Source organism: Globicephala melas, chromosome 8 (genome assembly GCF_963455315.2).
Source record: "Globicephala melas chromosome 8, mGloMel1.2, whole genome shotgun sequence".
Lineage (NCBI taxonomy): Eukaryota > Metazoa > Chordata > Mammalia > Artiodactyla > Delphinidae > Globicephala > Globicephala melas.
The window spans coordinates 98,785,737-98,804,705 of NC_083321.1; the positions used below are offsets into that span (position 1 = coordinate 98,785,737).

The 18,969-nt window shown below is 40.1% G+C and overlaps 1 protein-coding gene across 1 annotated transcript; it reads left to right on the forward strand.

The window, feature by feature from the left end:
- The first annotated feature begins 970 nt into the window (after positions 1 to 970).
- On the forward strand, positions 971 to 9,820 carry LOC115841432 (olfactory receptor 8C8-like). Its single transcript, XM_060304220.1, is given in 4 exon segments — positions 971 to 1,103; positions 8,609 to 9,185; positions 9,187 to 9,630; positions 9,632 to 9,820. Coding segments are annotated over 3 exon segments (909 nt in total). The 5' UTR covers positions 971 to 1,103; positions 8,609 to 8,909.
- The last annotated feature ends 9,149 nt before the right edge of the window (positions 9,821 to 18,969 follow it).

Consider the following 18,969-nt stretch of genomic DNA (forward strand, 5'->3'; position numbering starts at 1 on the left):
AAGACCACGGAAGGCCGAAGACAGGAGGCCCGAAGAGAATGGGGAACTGAAGTACAAAAAGGCGACCCCTACAAATGGGGGACTGAGGCACAAAGCGATGGGACCCTGAAGTGAATGAGGGCCCAAAGGGGACCTGAAGCCCAAAGAGACGGTGGAGGCAGATGCGTAAGAAGGGGAGGCTGAGAGCCCAGACACTGAGGTGTGAGAAGAGATGGGAGTTGGGGGAGCAAGGCCTGGGGCAGTGGGGCCCCAGAGCCCCAAGACCGGAGACGCCGATGGGCGAGAGGCAGGGCATCCACCGGTGCGCCCCAAGGGGAGCCGCGCTCCGCCGTGTTCAGTGGCTTCCAGGCTGCTTCGGCACGAGGGCCAGGTGCCCATCTGATGGGCGGCAGTGACGCCGGAACCCCGGCCTGAGCGGCTGGCCGGGAGACGCACTTCTTGTTTTAGAACATACCCAGGGTTATGGACGGGCACTTACTCAGGTTGCTGCCCCTGGTGTCCTTCTTGGCCAGGCCCTGGCCCGGCGGCCCCGTAGGGCCTTGCTTCTCCATTTTGCGGAAAACCCGAGGCGGCAGCAGGCGGGTTCTTCGTGCGCATGCTCCTCACACGGCGCCACAGCCGCCGGCTCCTCCGAGGCGGGTGTGTAGCTCGGCGGGCTTGGGGTCCCCATGCTGCAGAGCAGAAGACGGACGAAGCTTTGTCCTTGTGGCACCGTCAGGGGCCAAGCCATGGGCAGCTGGTGGGCGGCCTAACTGGGGGCTGCAGTGGGCCGGGGCGTGGGCTGCACGGCGCTTCTGGTGCTAGCCGCTGATTTGCCCCAGGGTGGCTTCTGTGCCGTCCATCTCGCAGTTGCCGCCTTAGGAGGCCTTGGCGGTGGCCCAGGCCACGCGTGCCCGCAGGCCCCACTCATCTCCCGTGACAGCCTCCGAGCGGTCACCCAGGCCCAGCCGGCCGCCCGGGGCTCTCAGGCTGCCCGTTCTCTAGCGCCGCTTACTTCGGGGCCCAGCAGATGCCGGAGACCAGGGAGCCCTCGCGCAGGACCTCGCAGGGGCCGCTAGCCAGCCTCCTGCGCCCGCCGGGTCTTCAGAGATTCTCCGGAGAAGGTAAGAGTGAAGCTGCGCCTGCGCCTGCGCTCAGGCACAGGGCCTCCGGGATGCCCTTGGGCTCCGGGAGGCTGCGGTGGAGCGAACCTTGGCCCGCGCGTCGCGTCGAGCGGCGGCGGTAAGGCGGCGGCGGCTGTGGGAGGAGTCGAGCGGGTGGAGCCGGCCGCTCTCGCTGCTGCGGCGCTGGCTCCCCAGATCAATATTATTCATCATAAGCAAATCAGCCGGGAAAAGGCATTTGAATATAACAAAATTTCTTTTATCTACAATTTATTATTATTCTGTCAACCCCAGTAAACGTGGAGTAGGGTTTCAGAGTTGGAAACACATAGCCCTGTGAGAAACAAATTCAGCAACTAGAGTACGGTGTTTATACACAGTTCGAAGAGCCAGGCAGAATTTGGCCTTGGGAGGAGTCCTGTGTAAAATATCACAGACTCCCATTGTTCTTACATAAACTTCAACACTTTCTGAAGCATCAGCATTTCTGATTGTTGTGTGCGTTGGTTGATTTCCAGAGTGTTGAAATCATTGTGTTTGTCAATTTTGGCCAAGTTTGTGGATGTTCTTGTGGAGAAGATTTGCTGACCTCACTCAACCATAAGTTCCACTGAAGAAGGTCCTTTTGATTTGACTTACCCATATTTTTCAGGAAATATAAACTATGTTTGTAACTTCTAATAATTTTTAGTGGAAAAATCCAAAGTTGTAGCAAATGAATTTATGTTACATGAAACAGGACTTATTGGGAAAACCAATAGTGACATTGTTTGCCAAAGAAGAAGCTAGAATACTCTCTTTTGAGAAGTGAGGTACAAAGATTACACAAATTTCAATGATTAACTGAGAATTAAAACACCCTGAAATCTTGTACTGCAAAGTTTATTCATATTTGTAACTTAGAATTTAACTAATTTGACAGATAAGTGTTTTGCCAGTTAGATCATACTTTGGCTGATACATGTGGGGGAGAAATATTGTATCAGGGTTTATGTGCACAAACAATAGAAAGTGACTCTAATTCAGTGTTGTTTGTCAATTATACCTCAATAAAACTAGAAAAAAAATGACTAGCTCTTTTAAATAGAAAAGAGTTAATATAAAGAAGATTGGGAATTCAGACAATTGGTTTGAAGTTCTAAAACCAGGGTTGGAGAATAGGCAGATGTGGCAGGTATCCGCATCTATAAGGCATCTTATAGACAGCTTGGTAGACAGAGGTTCTGCAAGGGTGGGGCAGGCCAAAAGGACTGGCAGCTGTGCTACCACTGACAAAGGATGCTCACCCAATTCTGAGCAGTTGGCAACACCCACATCATGTAGTGTAGTTGTGGATATGTTATTCTCTCAGTGTCAGGAGAGCAGAGCAGGTCAATGATTCTGCTAGTCTGAGGTTTTGACTTGCGGCAAAGCGTTTAAGGGAACGGGCCGTCAAGTCAGACTTTCTGAAATTTAAACCCAGATGGATTCTCCACTTTCTAATTGTGAAATTTTAGACAATTTATGTGACCTCTTTCACCCTTGGTATCCTCATCTGTGAGATGAGAATAATTGTCTTTTGGCATAAATGACTTACTACATGTAAAATGTTAGAACACTGCCTGGAACATAGAATCTGGTAAGTTTTTGTTCTTCTTCTCCTCATTCATATTCACCTGAATGTACAGCCTGAACCTGTTTCCTACCTGCCTCCTGGACGGTTCTGTTTTATGTCTGTTTATGTTCCTCAAGTTAAAGTGCCCCAAACTGCAGTCAGCATTTATTTGGCGATTCTCAGCACTGCTCCTCCTCTGGTCATTAATTTATAAGCTTTTTTTCACTACCACCTAGGCAACAAATAAATTGTAAACATCTTCTTCTCACTCAACTTCTTCATCCAGCCTCCAAGTCCCAGAGAACTTATCTCCTTGAAATCCTGGTCTGGCCTTTCTCTCTCAATTATACTGATTTGATAAGCTTCTCCTCATCTCATGTTTAGATTACTCTAATAGTTTCCAGTGTGAGTTCCTGTGGAATCTTACCTCCCTCTCACCGCACACACACACACACACACACACACACACACGCCTCTCTTTCTTGCAATATGGTTATAACTGTAAATTGTTAGATAAATCTTGGCAGTTAGATTATTAAACAGTATTTATAGATAGTACATAAAATGCTATTTTTGCTTTCGTTTCCTATTTTGTTTTCCTTGAAGTGAATATTTTTAGGTGCTTTCCTTTGCTTAATATTCTGTGGATTTCTGTGATTTATCCCTAACCTCGTGCCCATTTGTACAGATCTCCTCTCAGTATGTACAGCTGTAGCTATATGATGTTAGCTGGTAGTCTAAAAGTGTTATCTTCTTTAAGATGTCTTTCCAATAAATTTATGATCCACTCCAGTGACGACAGGATGCCCTCTTACTTTGTTGAAGATTTAACATCTTGAGATCCCCCTTCACCATCTTTCTGGGGGTACTCTTCACCTCTTACCTATGTTAGGTCCCTGTACCTATGTTAGGTCCCCTATTCTCTGGATCGTATATCTTCCTGTTTCTTGGTTTCCTTCTTCATTTTTTTAAATGAGTTTTATTTTTTAGAACAGTTTTAGATTTATAGAAAAATTGAGAACACAGTACAGAAAATTACCATATACCCCACATTCTGTTTCCTCTATTATTAACATCTTACAGTACATTTGTTACAATTAATAAACCAATATTGTTATGTTATCAATAACTAAAATCCATACTTTATACAGATTTCCTTAGTATTTACCTAATGTCCTTTTTTTTAGCATCTTTATTGGAGTATAATTGCTTTACAATGGTGTTAGTTTCTGCTTTATAACAAAGTGAATCAGTTATACATATACATATGTTCCCATATCTCTTCCCTCTTGCGTCTCCCTCCCTCCCACCCTCCCTATCCCACCCCTCTAGGTGGTCACAAAGTACTGAGCTGATCTCCCTGTGCTATGCGGCTGCTTCCCACTAGCTATCTGTTTTACGTTTGGTAGTGTATATATGTCCATGCCACTCTCTCACTTTGTCACAGCTTACCTTTCTCCCTCCCCATATCCTCAAGTCCATTCTCTAGTAGGTCTGTGACTTTATTCCCGTCTTACCCCTGGGTTCTTCATAACTTTTTTCCCCTTAGATTCCATATATATGTGTTAGCATACGGTATTTGTTTTTCTCTTTCTGACTTACTTTACTCTGTATGACAGACTCTAGGTCCATCCACCTCACTACAAATAACTCAATTTTGTTTCTTTTTATGGCTGAGTAATATTCCATTGTATATATGTGCCACATCTTCTTTATCCATTCCTCTGTCAGTGGACATTTAGGTTGCTTCCATGTCTTGGCTATTGTAAATAGTGTTGCAGTGAACATTGGGGTGCATGTATTTTTTTGAATTATGGTTTTCTCTGGATATATGCCCCAGGTGTTATTTTTGAGAAGACTTTCAGGAAGCCAGAAAAAATGACAGCTGCCTAGATCTGCATCTCCCAATATTTCTGGTGAAAGCAATACAGAAGAATAAGATGAACAAATAAAAATTTGTAAAAACAATATCCACAGCATAATCCAAAGACAAAAATATGTCCAAACTTCAAAATAACTATAAATTAAGAGAGAAAAACTCCAAATCCCAGGAAGCAGTCTCTCTCACTCCTGCTCTAGAGACCTCAAGCTTTTGCAATGAGCAAGAGCAGGTGGAAAAAGCTTAGGAAAGAGAGAAGAGTTGTGATTGTGATGGATCTAATTTGATCCAAAACCATGGTCAGAAAGAGTTAAGTTCACACTAAATGTGAAAAGGAAGAATCTGTCTCGAGAGATGAGAGTGAGATATACAGGAAGGGAAGGGAAAGGATATGCAATTTGAAGTGTCACCTCTTGGTACCTTGAGAGAAGAAAAAAAATGAAATTATAAAAGTACTATGTGTGGAGTAAAGAAATAATAGACACTAATAACAGAGAGGTCAAATACAGAATAAAATTTGTGTTGTAACAGTTTTAAAAATAAAATCTTAAAGACTAGAACACGGAAAAGAAGAAAAATAGGCAAAATCAAGCAAGCAGTGAGATTCTTCACTGGGTTGGTCTCTCTCCAGTCCCTTCTTGAGAATGATATTCTCTTGAAATCTCACCCAGAGTTAAGCAGTTGAGGGTGAGATCATTTTCTTGGCATCACTCATGTTTGAAAGATGCATCTCTTTTAACAGAATACTGAGATTAAAAGTACAGGCATTGAGCAGCACATACTGAGTCTTTTCCTTTCTTTTTATTTCCTCTCCTCATTTTGGACTATAAAAGCTCAAAATACCTGTTGGGTAGTCTTGGGTGAAGGGTGATAATGTTGATGCCTGCCACGTGTTGACACTGGAAGTTACAAAAGTAGGTACCTAGATAAGAGCTACTCAATTTCATGTGATCTGAGTATACGGAAAAGGGCGGAGGAGCCCCACAGAACAAGCTAGTCCTATATGGTCTCATGGTAAGCCATTTTCCCCTTGAGTTATACCCCAACTCTTAGTAAGGTCCATTTTGAAATTTCAGCTAAAATAAGATCAAGCAAAGGAGTGATCTTTTCATTGCATGAGTCAGAATAATAAAGGTGGAGATACATATTCATGAGGAACAGAGTAGAGTCTTCTGGTCTACACAAGGAGAAAGTCTGTCTGAGAAAAAAGCCAGGTAGAACCAAGCATATTCAAGTAATTGAAAGAAAGAGACACAACCCTCTGGATTCCTCGGATCCATTCAATTCTGAAGCATAATGCATCCCTGGACTTGCCAGTTAAGTGAACTTTTTTGTTTGTCTCAATATCATTTCACTTACAATGAAAAGTAATTATTTATTATAATGAAAAGGTTTTTAATTAATACATGTCACTACTGTACCTTGTACAAAGTTCTATGATAGTAATTACTCCCTTTTTTCTGTATAGCATTGTAAGAGAAATTAATTTTATATTAAGAAAGATCTGTGTTTAAATCCTGGCTCTGACATTAGTTGTTATGACTTTGGCAAATTTCTTTTTAACATCAGCTTTGGTTTCTTCATATGTAAAACAGAAATACTTTTCTCAGATAATTCTGAAGATTATAAAGGATAAGTTAATGAAAGAGTTTAGTATTGTAGCTAGAGCCAGATATCTATAAATTGTGCTGTTCTCACTTTCTTTTGTTGCTTCTCTAATTAGAATGAGAGAACCAAGGGGCAGGATCTGCATCTTATTCCTTTTTGTATTCAGAGTACCTTACAGCTTAAATCCACCAAGACCATTATTTACTCTAGAGAAAACAGGCTTGTGAAGGAAAAGTAATCAGCATATTTTACTCCTTAGATGTGCAAAGCATTTACATCCTCATAATCATGTAAACACTGAATATTAATGGAACTTTAAAAATTAACTGTACTGGGAAGATGAAGACATTAGGAAGTATATTTGCAGTGGTAGAAGGTGAAAATTGGCTAGATTTAGTTTCCCAGACTTAAAGTCAATTGACAAGACATAATAGTGAAAAATCAAGAAACAACCGCATGTTATTTAGAAATATAAAGACCAAAACAAAAAAAAGAAAAAATAGAAAGAAAGACTTGTTAATAGCAGCATGAATAAAAATAAATAAGATTGACTTCTTGCCCTCTAGGAGTTTACAGTTTAAATGAAGGTACGCATGTAAACTCACTGTATAGAAATGGGAGAAGATAAATGCAGAAGATGCTTCAGCAGCACACAGAGAAGGCACTTTAGGTTCTGGGAGTAGAGACAGGAGAAGAGGTCAAAATAGATGTCCTATCAGAAATGATGACAGAACAAGTCTCGGAGCATGAGTAAGTGGTATCCAAGTGAGAACAAGGGAGAAGGCATTTCAGGCAGATGAAATGGCATGAAGCCAAGAAATCATCAAAATGCATGAGAAGTACTACTAGAGAGTAAAATTCAAGAAGTAGACACATGGGAGAAAAGGCTGTGGACACCAAATTTGGGGAGCAGACCCTAGAAGGCTCTTTCTGAGGAATTTGCATCTGTGTTGAGAGAGAAGCTAAACAAGGGAATACAGCATTTTCACAAGTAATTCCATATAAAATGTATGAAGAATAGATTTCCAGAGAAGATAGATGTGGCAGGCAAAATTCTGAAACATGACCCGCCCCCCAATGTCTTTTCCTCTTGTATAATCTCCTCTTATTTGAATGTGGAAGGAACCATATATATAACGATATATCACTTTAGGGATTATGCATGTTATATGGTACAGTTGACCTTAAATTAGGGAGATTATCAGGGCAGGCCTAATGTAATCACATGAGCATATTAAAACCAGAGAGTTTTTCTCAAGCTAGTGGCAGAAGGGGAAGTCGACGAGATTCAAAGCACAGCAAGGATTCTCCATTTACCGCCAGGTTGAAGACAAGAGGGCCACGTGATGAGGAATGCAGGCAACCTCTAGAAGCTGAGAGTGACCCCCAGCTGACAGCCAGCAAGGGAATGGAGCTCTCAGTTCTACAACTACAGGAACTGAGTTCTTCCAACAACCTGAATGAGTTTGGAAACAGATTCTTCCCCCAGAGCCTCCAGAAGGGAATGCAGCCCTGCCCACATCCTGATTTCGGCCTGGGCAGAGAATCCAGCCATGTGATTCCATACCAGACTTCTAATTTACAGAACTATGACTAATAAGTGGGTGTTCTTTTAAGCCACTAAGTTTATGATAATTTATTACACATCAATAAATTCTTAATGTGAACTGATAGTTGGAGAAGAACATTGAGTCCCAAATGTGCCAATATCAACTTACTAACAAAAGATGTAAACACAGGCTCAGTAATTTCTTCCCTAAGGAGCCTGATCAAACTGTGATCCTAAATGAGGCTCATTTTCCAAGCTTCCAAACAAGCTGCTGAGATCCACAGAGAATAAGATGCGTTCACACTATTAGGCCGCTGATGGTTTGGAGACATAAAGCTGATGCATTTGCCTTGCCCTGAAGACATATGCGAATCTACAGACAGAAGGGATGTTGCCTCCACCTTTGTCAAAACCTCTGTCTCCTTCCGGCCAGTGAAGGGAAAAGAGTACATAAGGCCTGGTAGTAGTGAAGTCTCCAGGTTGAAGGAAGTTGGGTGGCGAGGCTTCTCCGTTCTGATGTTTTCATTCCCACTGCTACAGCAGTGGAGAGATGTGGGAGGCCACCTGCCCTTCTTAAACAATCCATTGTGATTTTGGGGTAAGATTGGTTAAAGGGAATGGGTGGGAGGAAGGCAGGATCGTAGGGGACACTCTCAGTACTTTTGCTAAGCCTGGTGCTGAGTTTCTGAAAGGTAGGAGGAAGAGAATAGGTTGAGCAGTGGGCACAGTGGGGATCACAGTGACCTCACTGTCCCAAGCTTCAGGAATTTCCATCGCAAGGAGTCCCGGGTACCACTCTGGACTCCTTTCCTCTCTTGCTGTATGGCCTTGGCCAGCCTACTCATCTCTTCAAGATATTTTTCCTTATCTCTCAGATGTGGACATCACTTTGGACCCCTGCTGAAAGACTTTATCCTGGATCGTGTCAGCCCAAGGGAGGTGAGGAGTTGCAGCTGAGATTTGAAAACATGGAAGGAAAGGACAGCTGAGAGAAGAAAGTTGAAAGATACGGAGTTGTCACTCTGGCTCTTCTAGAGTGCTGTCCCAGCAGTCACCCTTGAGCCCCCATGGAACAAGTCCTCGGTCTAGAAAGAAAGGATTTCAGTCTCTTCTTGATGTGACATTGTTCTCTCATTTCCTCACAGATCACACCCCTGCCGATAATGTCTGTGGAAAATGGCTCAGTTCATCCTGGTAGGACTTACAGACCAAAGTCAACTCCAGATACCCCTCTTCTTCCTCTTCTTATTGAACTGTATGGTCACTGTGGTAGGGAATTTGAGCTTAATTAATCAGATATGCCTGAACTCTCATCTTCACACTCCCAAGTATTTTTTGGTCTTCAACCTGTCCTTCATAGATCTCTGCCACTCCTTGGTCATTACGCCTAAACTGCTGATGAGCTTTGTGTCAGAGAACATCATCTCCTTTGCAGGGTGCATGACTCTGTTGGGTTTTTCTTTTCTGTTTCTTTGTCCATTCTGAATGCTATGTGTTGACAGCCATGGCCTATGATCGCTGTGTGTCCATCTGTAAGCCCCTTTTGTACACAGTCACCATGTCCCCTCAGGTCTCTTCTTTGCTGATGTTTGGTTCATATGTAATGGTGTTTGCCGGTGCCATGGCCCACACAGGGCACATGGTCCAATTATCCTTTTGTGATTCCAGCATCACCAACCATTACATGTGTGACATCTTCCCCCTCCTCCAGCTGTCCTGCAGCAGCACTGATGCCAGTGAGCTGGTGGATTCCATTATTGTGAGCACAGTTATAATAATATGTAGCTTCATTATTTTTGTTTCTTATGGTTTGATCCTCTCCAGTATCCTCCACATCTCATCAGCTCAGTGTTGGTCCAAAGCCCTCAGTACTTGTGGCTCCCACATAATAACTGTTTGCCCTCTTCTATGGTTCTGGGTTGTTTACACATCTCAAGACCTTTTCTGATGGTTCTGTGGGCCAGGGGGAGTTCTTCTCAGTATTTTATACCAATGTAGTCCCCATGTTGAACCTCCTCATCTATAGTCTAAGGAACAAGGATGTCAAACTTGCTCTGAAGAAAACCCTAAAGAGAGTTGCGAACTAAGCAGAACCAGTATTGCTGGGTTGTTGTGTGTGTGTGTGTGTGTGTGTGTGTGTGTGTGTGTGTGTGTGTGTGTGTGAGAATGTGTTTCCCCATAATTTTCTTCAGAACAAGGTTTTTGCCTTAGATCCTTTTTTCTGCCTAATCATGCCATTTAAACATGCAAATATTATTGAGTCTCATGATTGTTCTCAGTTCCATGCTTACTCACTGAATGAGCTTTATTCTTAACAGTGGGCTCCAGAGACTCAGCTTGATTCCTACTCCTTTTCACACCACCTCCCACTTTGCTTCTTTCCATGTACTTTTCATACATCAGCATGAATGTGGTCTGATGCGGCCACCCCTCTTTGTTTTCCCTAAAAACAATGTTAATGTAGCCCTTTCTGTTTTTTAACCATTTGAGGAGTTCCTTCTGTGTAAGTTATAAATTTTCTAGAATTTCAGTGCTCTTTTAGTCATGGTTTCTATAGTACTGCATTTCCAAACTCAGCAAAGCTTCAATAGTATCTATGAGATATTTATGCTTAGTTAACAGGGATCACAAGTATTAGCTTATAAGTATGGAATGTGTTAATACCAATTAGGAACTGAGAGAAATGAACCTAGTTACTTTAAATCAATTTAGTCTGACTCGTTGTAATAGCATCAGGGGTATGATGTATATGTATATATACATGTATCAGATATGTACATAATATGTAATGTACATGTACATAATTTTGTTTACATCTCTGCCTAATCAAATAGAATTTGACCACCTAGTGTTTACTCCTTTCTCCTATATGGTTAGACTAGACTCTGGTAAAATAAATATTCATGAAATTAATAGTTTGAACTTGTTTGATAAAGATGTTTTCTCTAAAGCAAACTAAAAGTTTTTGTTAGTAAAAACTTCCTTTTTTTCAGAAAATGAGTTTTCTTAAAATTCGTGGCCATAAATCTTCAAAACGGTGAAGAGTCTGGTTTGATACAGTAGAAGGAAATGCCATTCTTTTTTCAGTTTGAAGTATAGCCTTCTGCATTTCCGATAAGGCAGGTCTAGTGGTGATGGAATCCCTCAGCTTTTGGGTTTTCCTGGGTCTATTATAACATAGGTATCTTTCAAATTGACTATTTCAGGTAAATAGCACTCCTGTTTGCAAACTAACATGTTCCTCCTGAAGAATTTGGATCCCTTTTGGAAAAAAGAAGAACTGTTTGGCTTGGTTACAAAATAAATTAGGAAAAGCATGCAATTTTACCTTCAGAAACTAAGATAAAATCGGGATTTGTTGTACTACTTATTATATACATGAAATTTAAAACCTGTGATTAATGATGTTGAGTGTTCTTTCATGTGTTTGTTGGCAATCTGTATCTCTTCTTTGGAGAAGTGACTATTTAGGTCTTCTGCCCATCTTTGGATTGGGTTGTTTGTTTTTTTGTTATTGAGCTGCATGAGCTGCTTGTAAATTTTGGAGATTAATCCTTTGTCAGTTGCTTCATTTGCAAATATTTTCTCCCATTCTGAGGGTTGTCTTTTGGTCTTGTTTATGGTTTCCTTTGCTGTGCAGAAGCTTTTAAGTTTCATTAGGTCCCATTTGTTTATTTTTGTTTTTACTTCCATTACTCTAGGAGGTGGGTCATCTCACACCGGTCAGAATGGCCATCATCAAAAAATCTAGAAACAATAAATGCTGGAGAGGGTGTGGAGAAAAGGGAACACTCTTGCACTGTTGGTGGGAATGTAAATTGATACAGCCACTATGGAGAACTGTATGGAGGTTCCTTAAAAAACTACAAATAAAACTACCATACGACCCATCAATCCCACTACTGGGCATATACCCTGAGCAAACCATAATTCAAAAAGAGTCATGTACCAATATGTTCATTGCAGCTCTATTTACAATAGCCAGGACATGGAAGCAACCTAAGTCTCCATCAACAGATGAATGGATAAAGAAGATGTGGCACATATATACAATGGAATATTACTCAGCCATAAAAAGAAACAAAATTGAGTTATTTGTAGTGAGTTGGATGGACCTAGAGTCTGTCATACAGAGTGAAGTAAGTCAGAAAGAGAAAAACAAATACCGTGTGCTAACACATATATATGGAATCTAAGAAAAGAAAAAAGTCATGAAGAGCCTAGGGGTAAGACAGGAATAAAGACACAGACCTACTAGAGAATGGACTTGAGGATACTGGGAGGGGGAAGGGTAAGCTGTGACAAAGCAAGAGAGTGGCATGGACATATATACACTACCAAACGTAAAATAGATAGCTAGTGGGAAGCAGCCACATAGCGCAGGGAGATCAGCTCGGTGCTTTGTGACCACCTAGAGGGGTGGGATAGGGAGGGTGGGAGGGAGGGAGACGCAAGAGGGAAGAGATATAGGAACATATGTATATGTATAACTGATTCACTTTGTTATAAAGCAGAAACTAACACACCATTGTAAAGCAATTATACTCCAATAAAGATGTTAAAAGAAGACAAAAAAAATAAAATAAAATAAAACCTGTCTCCAAAATGTAACCTATGCATGTGTTGGTAGAAGATAATAAAACCAAGTAAATAAATTAGGTGTGCCTGCAAAGCGACTGTGGCATTTTTAGAACCCCAAAATGCATCATGGTAGGTAAAATTTTGTTTCTAAGAGTGGCAGCAGAAATATAACAGACATATCCCTGCTATTGTGCACAGTCATGCTTGGCTTGAACCGTGGTTAAATTGGATTGCATTTCAGTTTCCTCAGTAGGATTGACAGTTGCCTTGCCCTAAATTTTAGGCTACTAGAATGCTAGGTATCAGATACCACACTGAGAAAACTACCCTTCATCATTGGTATGTTACCTTCAAGTCTTTTCTCTTTACATCTGCAGATATATTTAGGGGGAAATGGGAGTGATATTACACATAAATTTATGCATTCTTTTTCCCAGTTTTACTGAGATAAAACTGACAAATAAAAATTGTATATATTTAAGGTATAAAACATGATTTTATATATATATATATACACACACACACACACACACATTGCAAAATGATTACCACAATCAAGCTAGTTAACCCGTCCATCAGCTCACATAGTTACCACTTTTTGTGTGTGTGTGGTGAAAACACTTAAGATCTACTCCCTTAGTAAATTTAAAGTATAAATCCCCAGAACTTATTCCTATCATAATTGAAAGCTTGTACCCTTTGACCAACATCTTTCCATTCCCTACACCCCTTAGCCCCTGGCCACCACCATTCTACTCTTTGCTTCTATGAGTTTGACTTTTTTTAGATTCCACATGTAAGTGAGATCATGCAGTATTTGTCTTTCTGTGTCTGGCTTATTTCACTTAGCACCGTGTTCTCAGGGTCCATCCATGTTGTTGCAAATGGCAGGATTTCCTTCTTTCATGGATGAATAATATTCCAACGTGTGTGTGCGTGTGTGTGTGTGTGTGTATCACATATTCTTTATCCATTCATCCATTGATGGACATTTTGGTTGTTTCCATATCTTGGCTACTGTAAATGATGTTGCAATGAATATAGAATTACAGATATTTCTTCAAAATCTTGATTTCATTTCCTTTGGGTATATACTCAGAAGTGGAATTGCTGGATCATATGGCAGTTCTACTTTTAATTTTTTGAGGAGCCGCCATACTGTTTTCCACAGTGGCTGCACCAATTTACATTCCCACTTAGCAGTGTACAAGGATTCCCTTTTCTCTGCATCCTCACTAACACTTGCTATTGCTTGTCTTTTTGGTAAAAGCCATCTTAACAGGTGTGAGGTGATATCTCATTGTGGTTTTGATTTTCGTTTCCCTGATAATTAGTGATGTTGAGCACCTTTTTGTATACCTGTTGGCCATTTGTATGTCTTCTTTGGAAAAATATCTATTCAGTTCTTTTGTCCATTTTTTAATCAGGTTTTTTTTTTTTTTTGCTGTGGAGTTGTATGAGTCCCTTGTATATTTAAACCCTCATCAGATCTATGGTTTGCAAATATTTTTTTCCCATTCTATAGGATGCCTCTTCATTATATGGATTATGTCCTTTGCTTCTGCTCTCTGTTTTTTGATCCCTTTCTGTCATGAGCATTTTCCTGTGTCAGTAAAGATTTCCTTCTATGAAAACACTGTTCCTGATGCCATGCTCTCTCATGCCTTTTAGACTTCTTACTGATATTTCTTCTTAGGATGGTATTTCCTCTGGAAAGTTTACTTTTACTGCGTTCTTTTACCACCACCACCATCTCTGTCTAGATTTTTCTCCTTTCCTATATGTATATATAGAATTAATAACTCGTTATATAAGGGAAATATGGCTTCTTAGTATTGGGGTCCTTTTTAATTATTTAGTTTTTGAGTCCATAATGCATTCACATGGTTCAAAATTCAAAAGCTACAGAAAGGATATACAATGAAAAGTCTCCCTTACATTCCACATCCCCCCAGTTACCTACTTGTTCTCCCAGGAGGCAGCCAGTCCTATCAGTTACTGTCAGTGCTGTCAGTGACATTTTATTCACATATAATAAAGTTCATATATATTAGCCCACTGATTTTACATAAATGGTAGCATTCTGTGTGCACACTGGTTTAACCTGCTTTTTATCTTATATATATCATTTCTTGAGACACAGCTAGAGAACGAGTAAGACTTAGGATCCAGGAAAGAGTAAATTCAGAAGACTAGTGAAGTCCCAGGATGACAGCTGTGTAGCTAGCCTAAAAGCAACCAGTCCAGACTGGAACAGTGGTTTAGGAGGGTTTTTTCCACTTAACAATACATTTTGGATATTATATCATATATATATATATATATATATATATATATAAAGATAGTCATATATGATATATGTCTTATATATATAAAGATAGTCTTAGTTTTTAGTACACCTACATAAAATTTTTGTACAAATGTCCACAAAAGTATTTGAACAGTCTCTTTTTGATGGATAACTAGGTTAATCCCAGTTTTTTGTTATTGTGAAAAAAGGTTAAAATTAGTAAACCAGTACATAAATCGTTAGGCATGTGTATAGGTTTTTAGAGTGCATTTATTTAGCCTAAGGTTATGTATATATGTAAATTTGATGAATATTGTCCAGTTGCCCTAATAGAACCTATTTCTTTGATTCATGTAAGTTTAAATTACCTCTCAGTCCAAATCCACCCTTCTGTACTTTTTTTCATGATACTGGGGCTAAGCCTCTGGAGCTTATATTTCTGCTGTGCCAGCTGGCTTACTATTCGGTTCCACCAGTATTCAATGCCGATGCCAGAAATAAAAAGCATCTTAAAAATATGAAAACAAATTGAAACAGGTTACAGGAAGATGACCTGAATCGTCTTGGCAACGATTTAATCACATGCAAGGAAAAAACAGCAAGTGCTCCACTCCCAAATGTCATATTGGATATTATGTAAATAAACAACTAACCAGAGTTGAAAATATAGGTTCACTCTTTCAGTAGATATGAAAAAAACCAAATGTGTGGGCATGTATCTTGGAGGATAATCTTCCATTCAGTGTCATGTTCATGAGATTGAGTGCCCAACTTCCCACTGGAGAATCCATGTAGGAGAGAAACACCTCCCCCATGTCCCTAGGCTCACAGAAAAGAGGCACATTGACCTAGATGCAGCCAATTGCATACTTCCACCGGAGAAATTAATCTGATGGGAATGATGTGAACAGAGTGAGACAGTTGGGAACCATTTTGGTGGCTGCAGCATGTCCAGGGGCCGTGCCAGTTGTATGGAGCAGGGGTGTGGCGCTGTAGCAAGACTGTTCCTGCTGAATACGCCCTGCTCTTGGCCTCTGGGTTGCCTCGGTTCTGCCTTTTCTCCAAGTATAGCTTTACAGGCTCACACCAAGTGCCTGCATCCCCAGTATTCTTTCTGTAAATTACTAGAGTGATTTGCTTATCAGCATAAATCCTGAGACAGGATTTTCCCCTGCATCCATATATGCCAAATCATGGACAAACTGGCCAAAGATATGTACATGAAAAGTTAAACATTGTGAAAACTGGTTTTAGGGTGTTTTGATTCATGATTAATGATTGAAAGTGGTAGTTTTTGTAACCTCCTCTGTACCTCACTTATCAAAAGAGAAAATTCTAGCTTCCTCCTCTGGCAAGTAATGTCATTATTGACTTTGCCAATAATGAATCCTCTTTCATGTAACATCAACCTCATCTGCTATGATTTTGGGGTTTTGCCTCTAGAAACTGTTAGAGATAAGTTACGTGCAAATTTTCCTTCTATTAAAAAGTATGAGGAAGACAGGATCAAAAAGACTTAGTTCACCTGAATTGTCTAATTTAAGCTACTCTTAAGTCACATTCTCAAGATATTTGGTGATAATACCGTGGCACTTTGGTGCCCAGCTAAATTCAGCATAATGTTAATTTAACTCACTGTGGACTCTAGAACCCACAATATTTATTCAGGATTAAATGTGGAACAGAAGAGAATAAACAAGACAGCAAGTACCAGATAATGCTCGTTGTCTCTCAGCTCCACACTGTTTTCTCCTATGTATTTCCAAGGTTAGAAACCTGTTGCCTACATATCAAAAACACCCCTGACATCTTGATACAATGGCAAATAATTTAAACATGTCCCTTGTCCTGGAAGAACTGAAAGTCTGTGGTGGAATCTGACAAATATTTATACTTACAGTGAGGATAATAGGTACATTTGTATCCAAGCATATAAGATTGATTTAAGAGGCTGGGAGACTTAATGGAGAAAGTAATGTTTCAACGGAGAACAGAAGAAGGATATGAGTTACCTGAACAAAAGTAGAAGTGTGTATTGTCAGGTGAGAAGTGTGGGAGCACAATAGGGAGAGTGAGGAAAATTCAACAAGGAAAAGCATGAAGAAAGGGCCAAAGATGGCAGAGCATGAAGTGCTTCAGGGAGAGCATAAGCATGCAGTGGGATTTATTTGGCAATTACAAATTAGGATTGTAAGGAATTACAACAAAATGTTAACAGCAGTACATTTTGGATGATGTCTAAGGTGTGGCATAGAATTTAGGTTGAGGATCTTCTCAGTCCCCGCAGGGGCTCGAATATAATCAGGTGTCCAAAACTAAGGTTGGGCACCAATGGAAGAAGCTAGGGGAGATTGCAGCAGGCCAAAGAGGATGAAGACTCGCAGAGATTTAGCATATGCCCACCAAATATTGAGCTTAGGAATAGGGCTGATATCTCTGCTTGATGGGCATAGATACCCATATTGCCCATTTTGGTTACTTTCAGCTCAGAAGGGAATATAGATGAACCAATGGAACACAGACTTCAGAACTTGTGACTGTGTGTTACTGGGGAAGCATAGAAAGACACCTCCCTCTCCAAGGTAACCAGTCTGAGAAATTCTTGCTGTTTTCTACATACCTCTGTTATTTAGAAGTAGAACACTAAATGAATTCACTGCTCTGATCTTTCTTTCAGTGATGACTCTCCTAAATTGCCTGAAGAAATAATTAGGGGTAATAGTCATTGATTCATTAATTCAATCATTCTACAAAAAATTTTTGAACACCTATCATAGTAGGTGCTACGTGTGGGATATAATACAGAACAAAACAGAATTCCCTACATTCATGAACTCACACTATGGTAAGGAGTTGTAGTTATGAAATATCCTATTCTCCTAATTTTTATGATTGAATATCAAACAGAAAGTAGGTCAAAACGTGATTAAGAAAAATCAACCCATGAAGGGAGTAATTTGGTTTCACTCAGAGAAAAATGGCCCCTTTTCATTTGTGATTAATATTGTTCCTTTTTAAAGGAGAGAAGTTTTTTTGGTATCACCCCATCTTTCCCAAGTATCATCAGAATTACAATTGTAATTAACAGATGAAACGCACCAAATAATTTATTTCATTATGAAAGCTAATGATAATGGGTGTTTGCTAATGAAAATGTTCATGATGGGATTTACTCTGACTCACAGAGTCTCCTAATAACAGTAGAAGAGGAAAAGTAAACTCTTAGCTAAGATCACTGAGAAAACCTGCCTGGAAGATTTTGATCTTCCAGCACCTGTTTCTAAAACTTTCTCTTCTATGTAGGATGGACAGAGTTGGAGGTTAAGACAGAAACCCAATAATGTTAAACTTGTTTAGTTGGCTGAAAGAACACAGATTTGGGGAAAACCTTTATGATCTAGGGCTAGGCCTAGATTTTTAAGACTTGACATCAAAAGCACAGTCTATAAAAGGAAAAATTTGTAAATTTAGACTCACCAAAATTAAATGTTTGGCTCTGTCAAATACCCTGTTAAAAGGATAAAAAGACACAGAGACAGGGAGAAAATATTTGCAAGCATATATCTCACAGACGTATCAAGATTATGTAAAGAACTCTCAAAAACTTAAAAGTAAAAAAAAAGAAACAAGTAGAAAATGAGAAAAAGACATGAGTAGACATTTCACTAAAGAGGACATGCAGGTGGCAAATGAGCACATGAAAAGATGTTCAACATTATCAGGAAAACATAATTAAAACCACAATGAAACAACATTACATATTAGAATGGCTAAAATAAAAGTGACAGCACCAAATGCTGACAATGATATAGAAAAACTGGATCAGTCGTAAATTCCTGGTGAGAATATAAAGTATTATAATCACTCTGGAAAACAGTTTGTTTCTTCTAAAACTGAACACGTGATTACCTCGCAGTTAGAACCTTGGGCATATATCCCAAAGCAAGGAAAACTTGCTTCACACAAAAACGTGGATGAACTATTGATACAGGCAACAACCTAGATGAATTTCAAGGGAATTATGCTGAGTGAAAAGAGTCAATCCCAAAAATGTTACATATCATATCATTCCATTTTTATAGTATTAATTAAATGAAAGAGTAATGCTGGTAGAGAGCAGATTAGTGGCTTAAGGATTAGAGTTTAAGGCTGGGAATGAAGTTTAAGGAGGAAAATGAACATCATAAGTTAAGAACATCACAAGGGATTTTTTTTTTTTTTTTTTTTGCGGTACGCGGGCCTCTCACTGTTGTGGCCTCTCCCGTTGCGGAGCACAGGCTCCAGAAATGCAGGCTCACGGGCCCAGCCTCTCCGTGGCATGTGGGATCTTCCTGGACTGGGGCACGAACCCGTGTCCCCTGCATC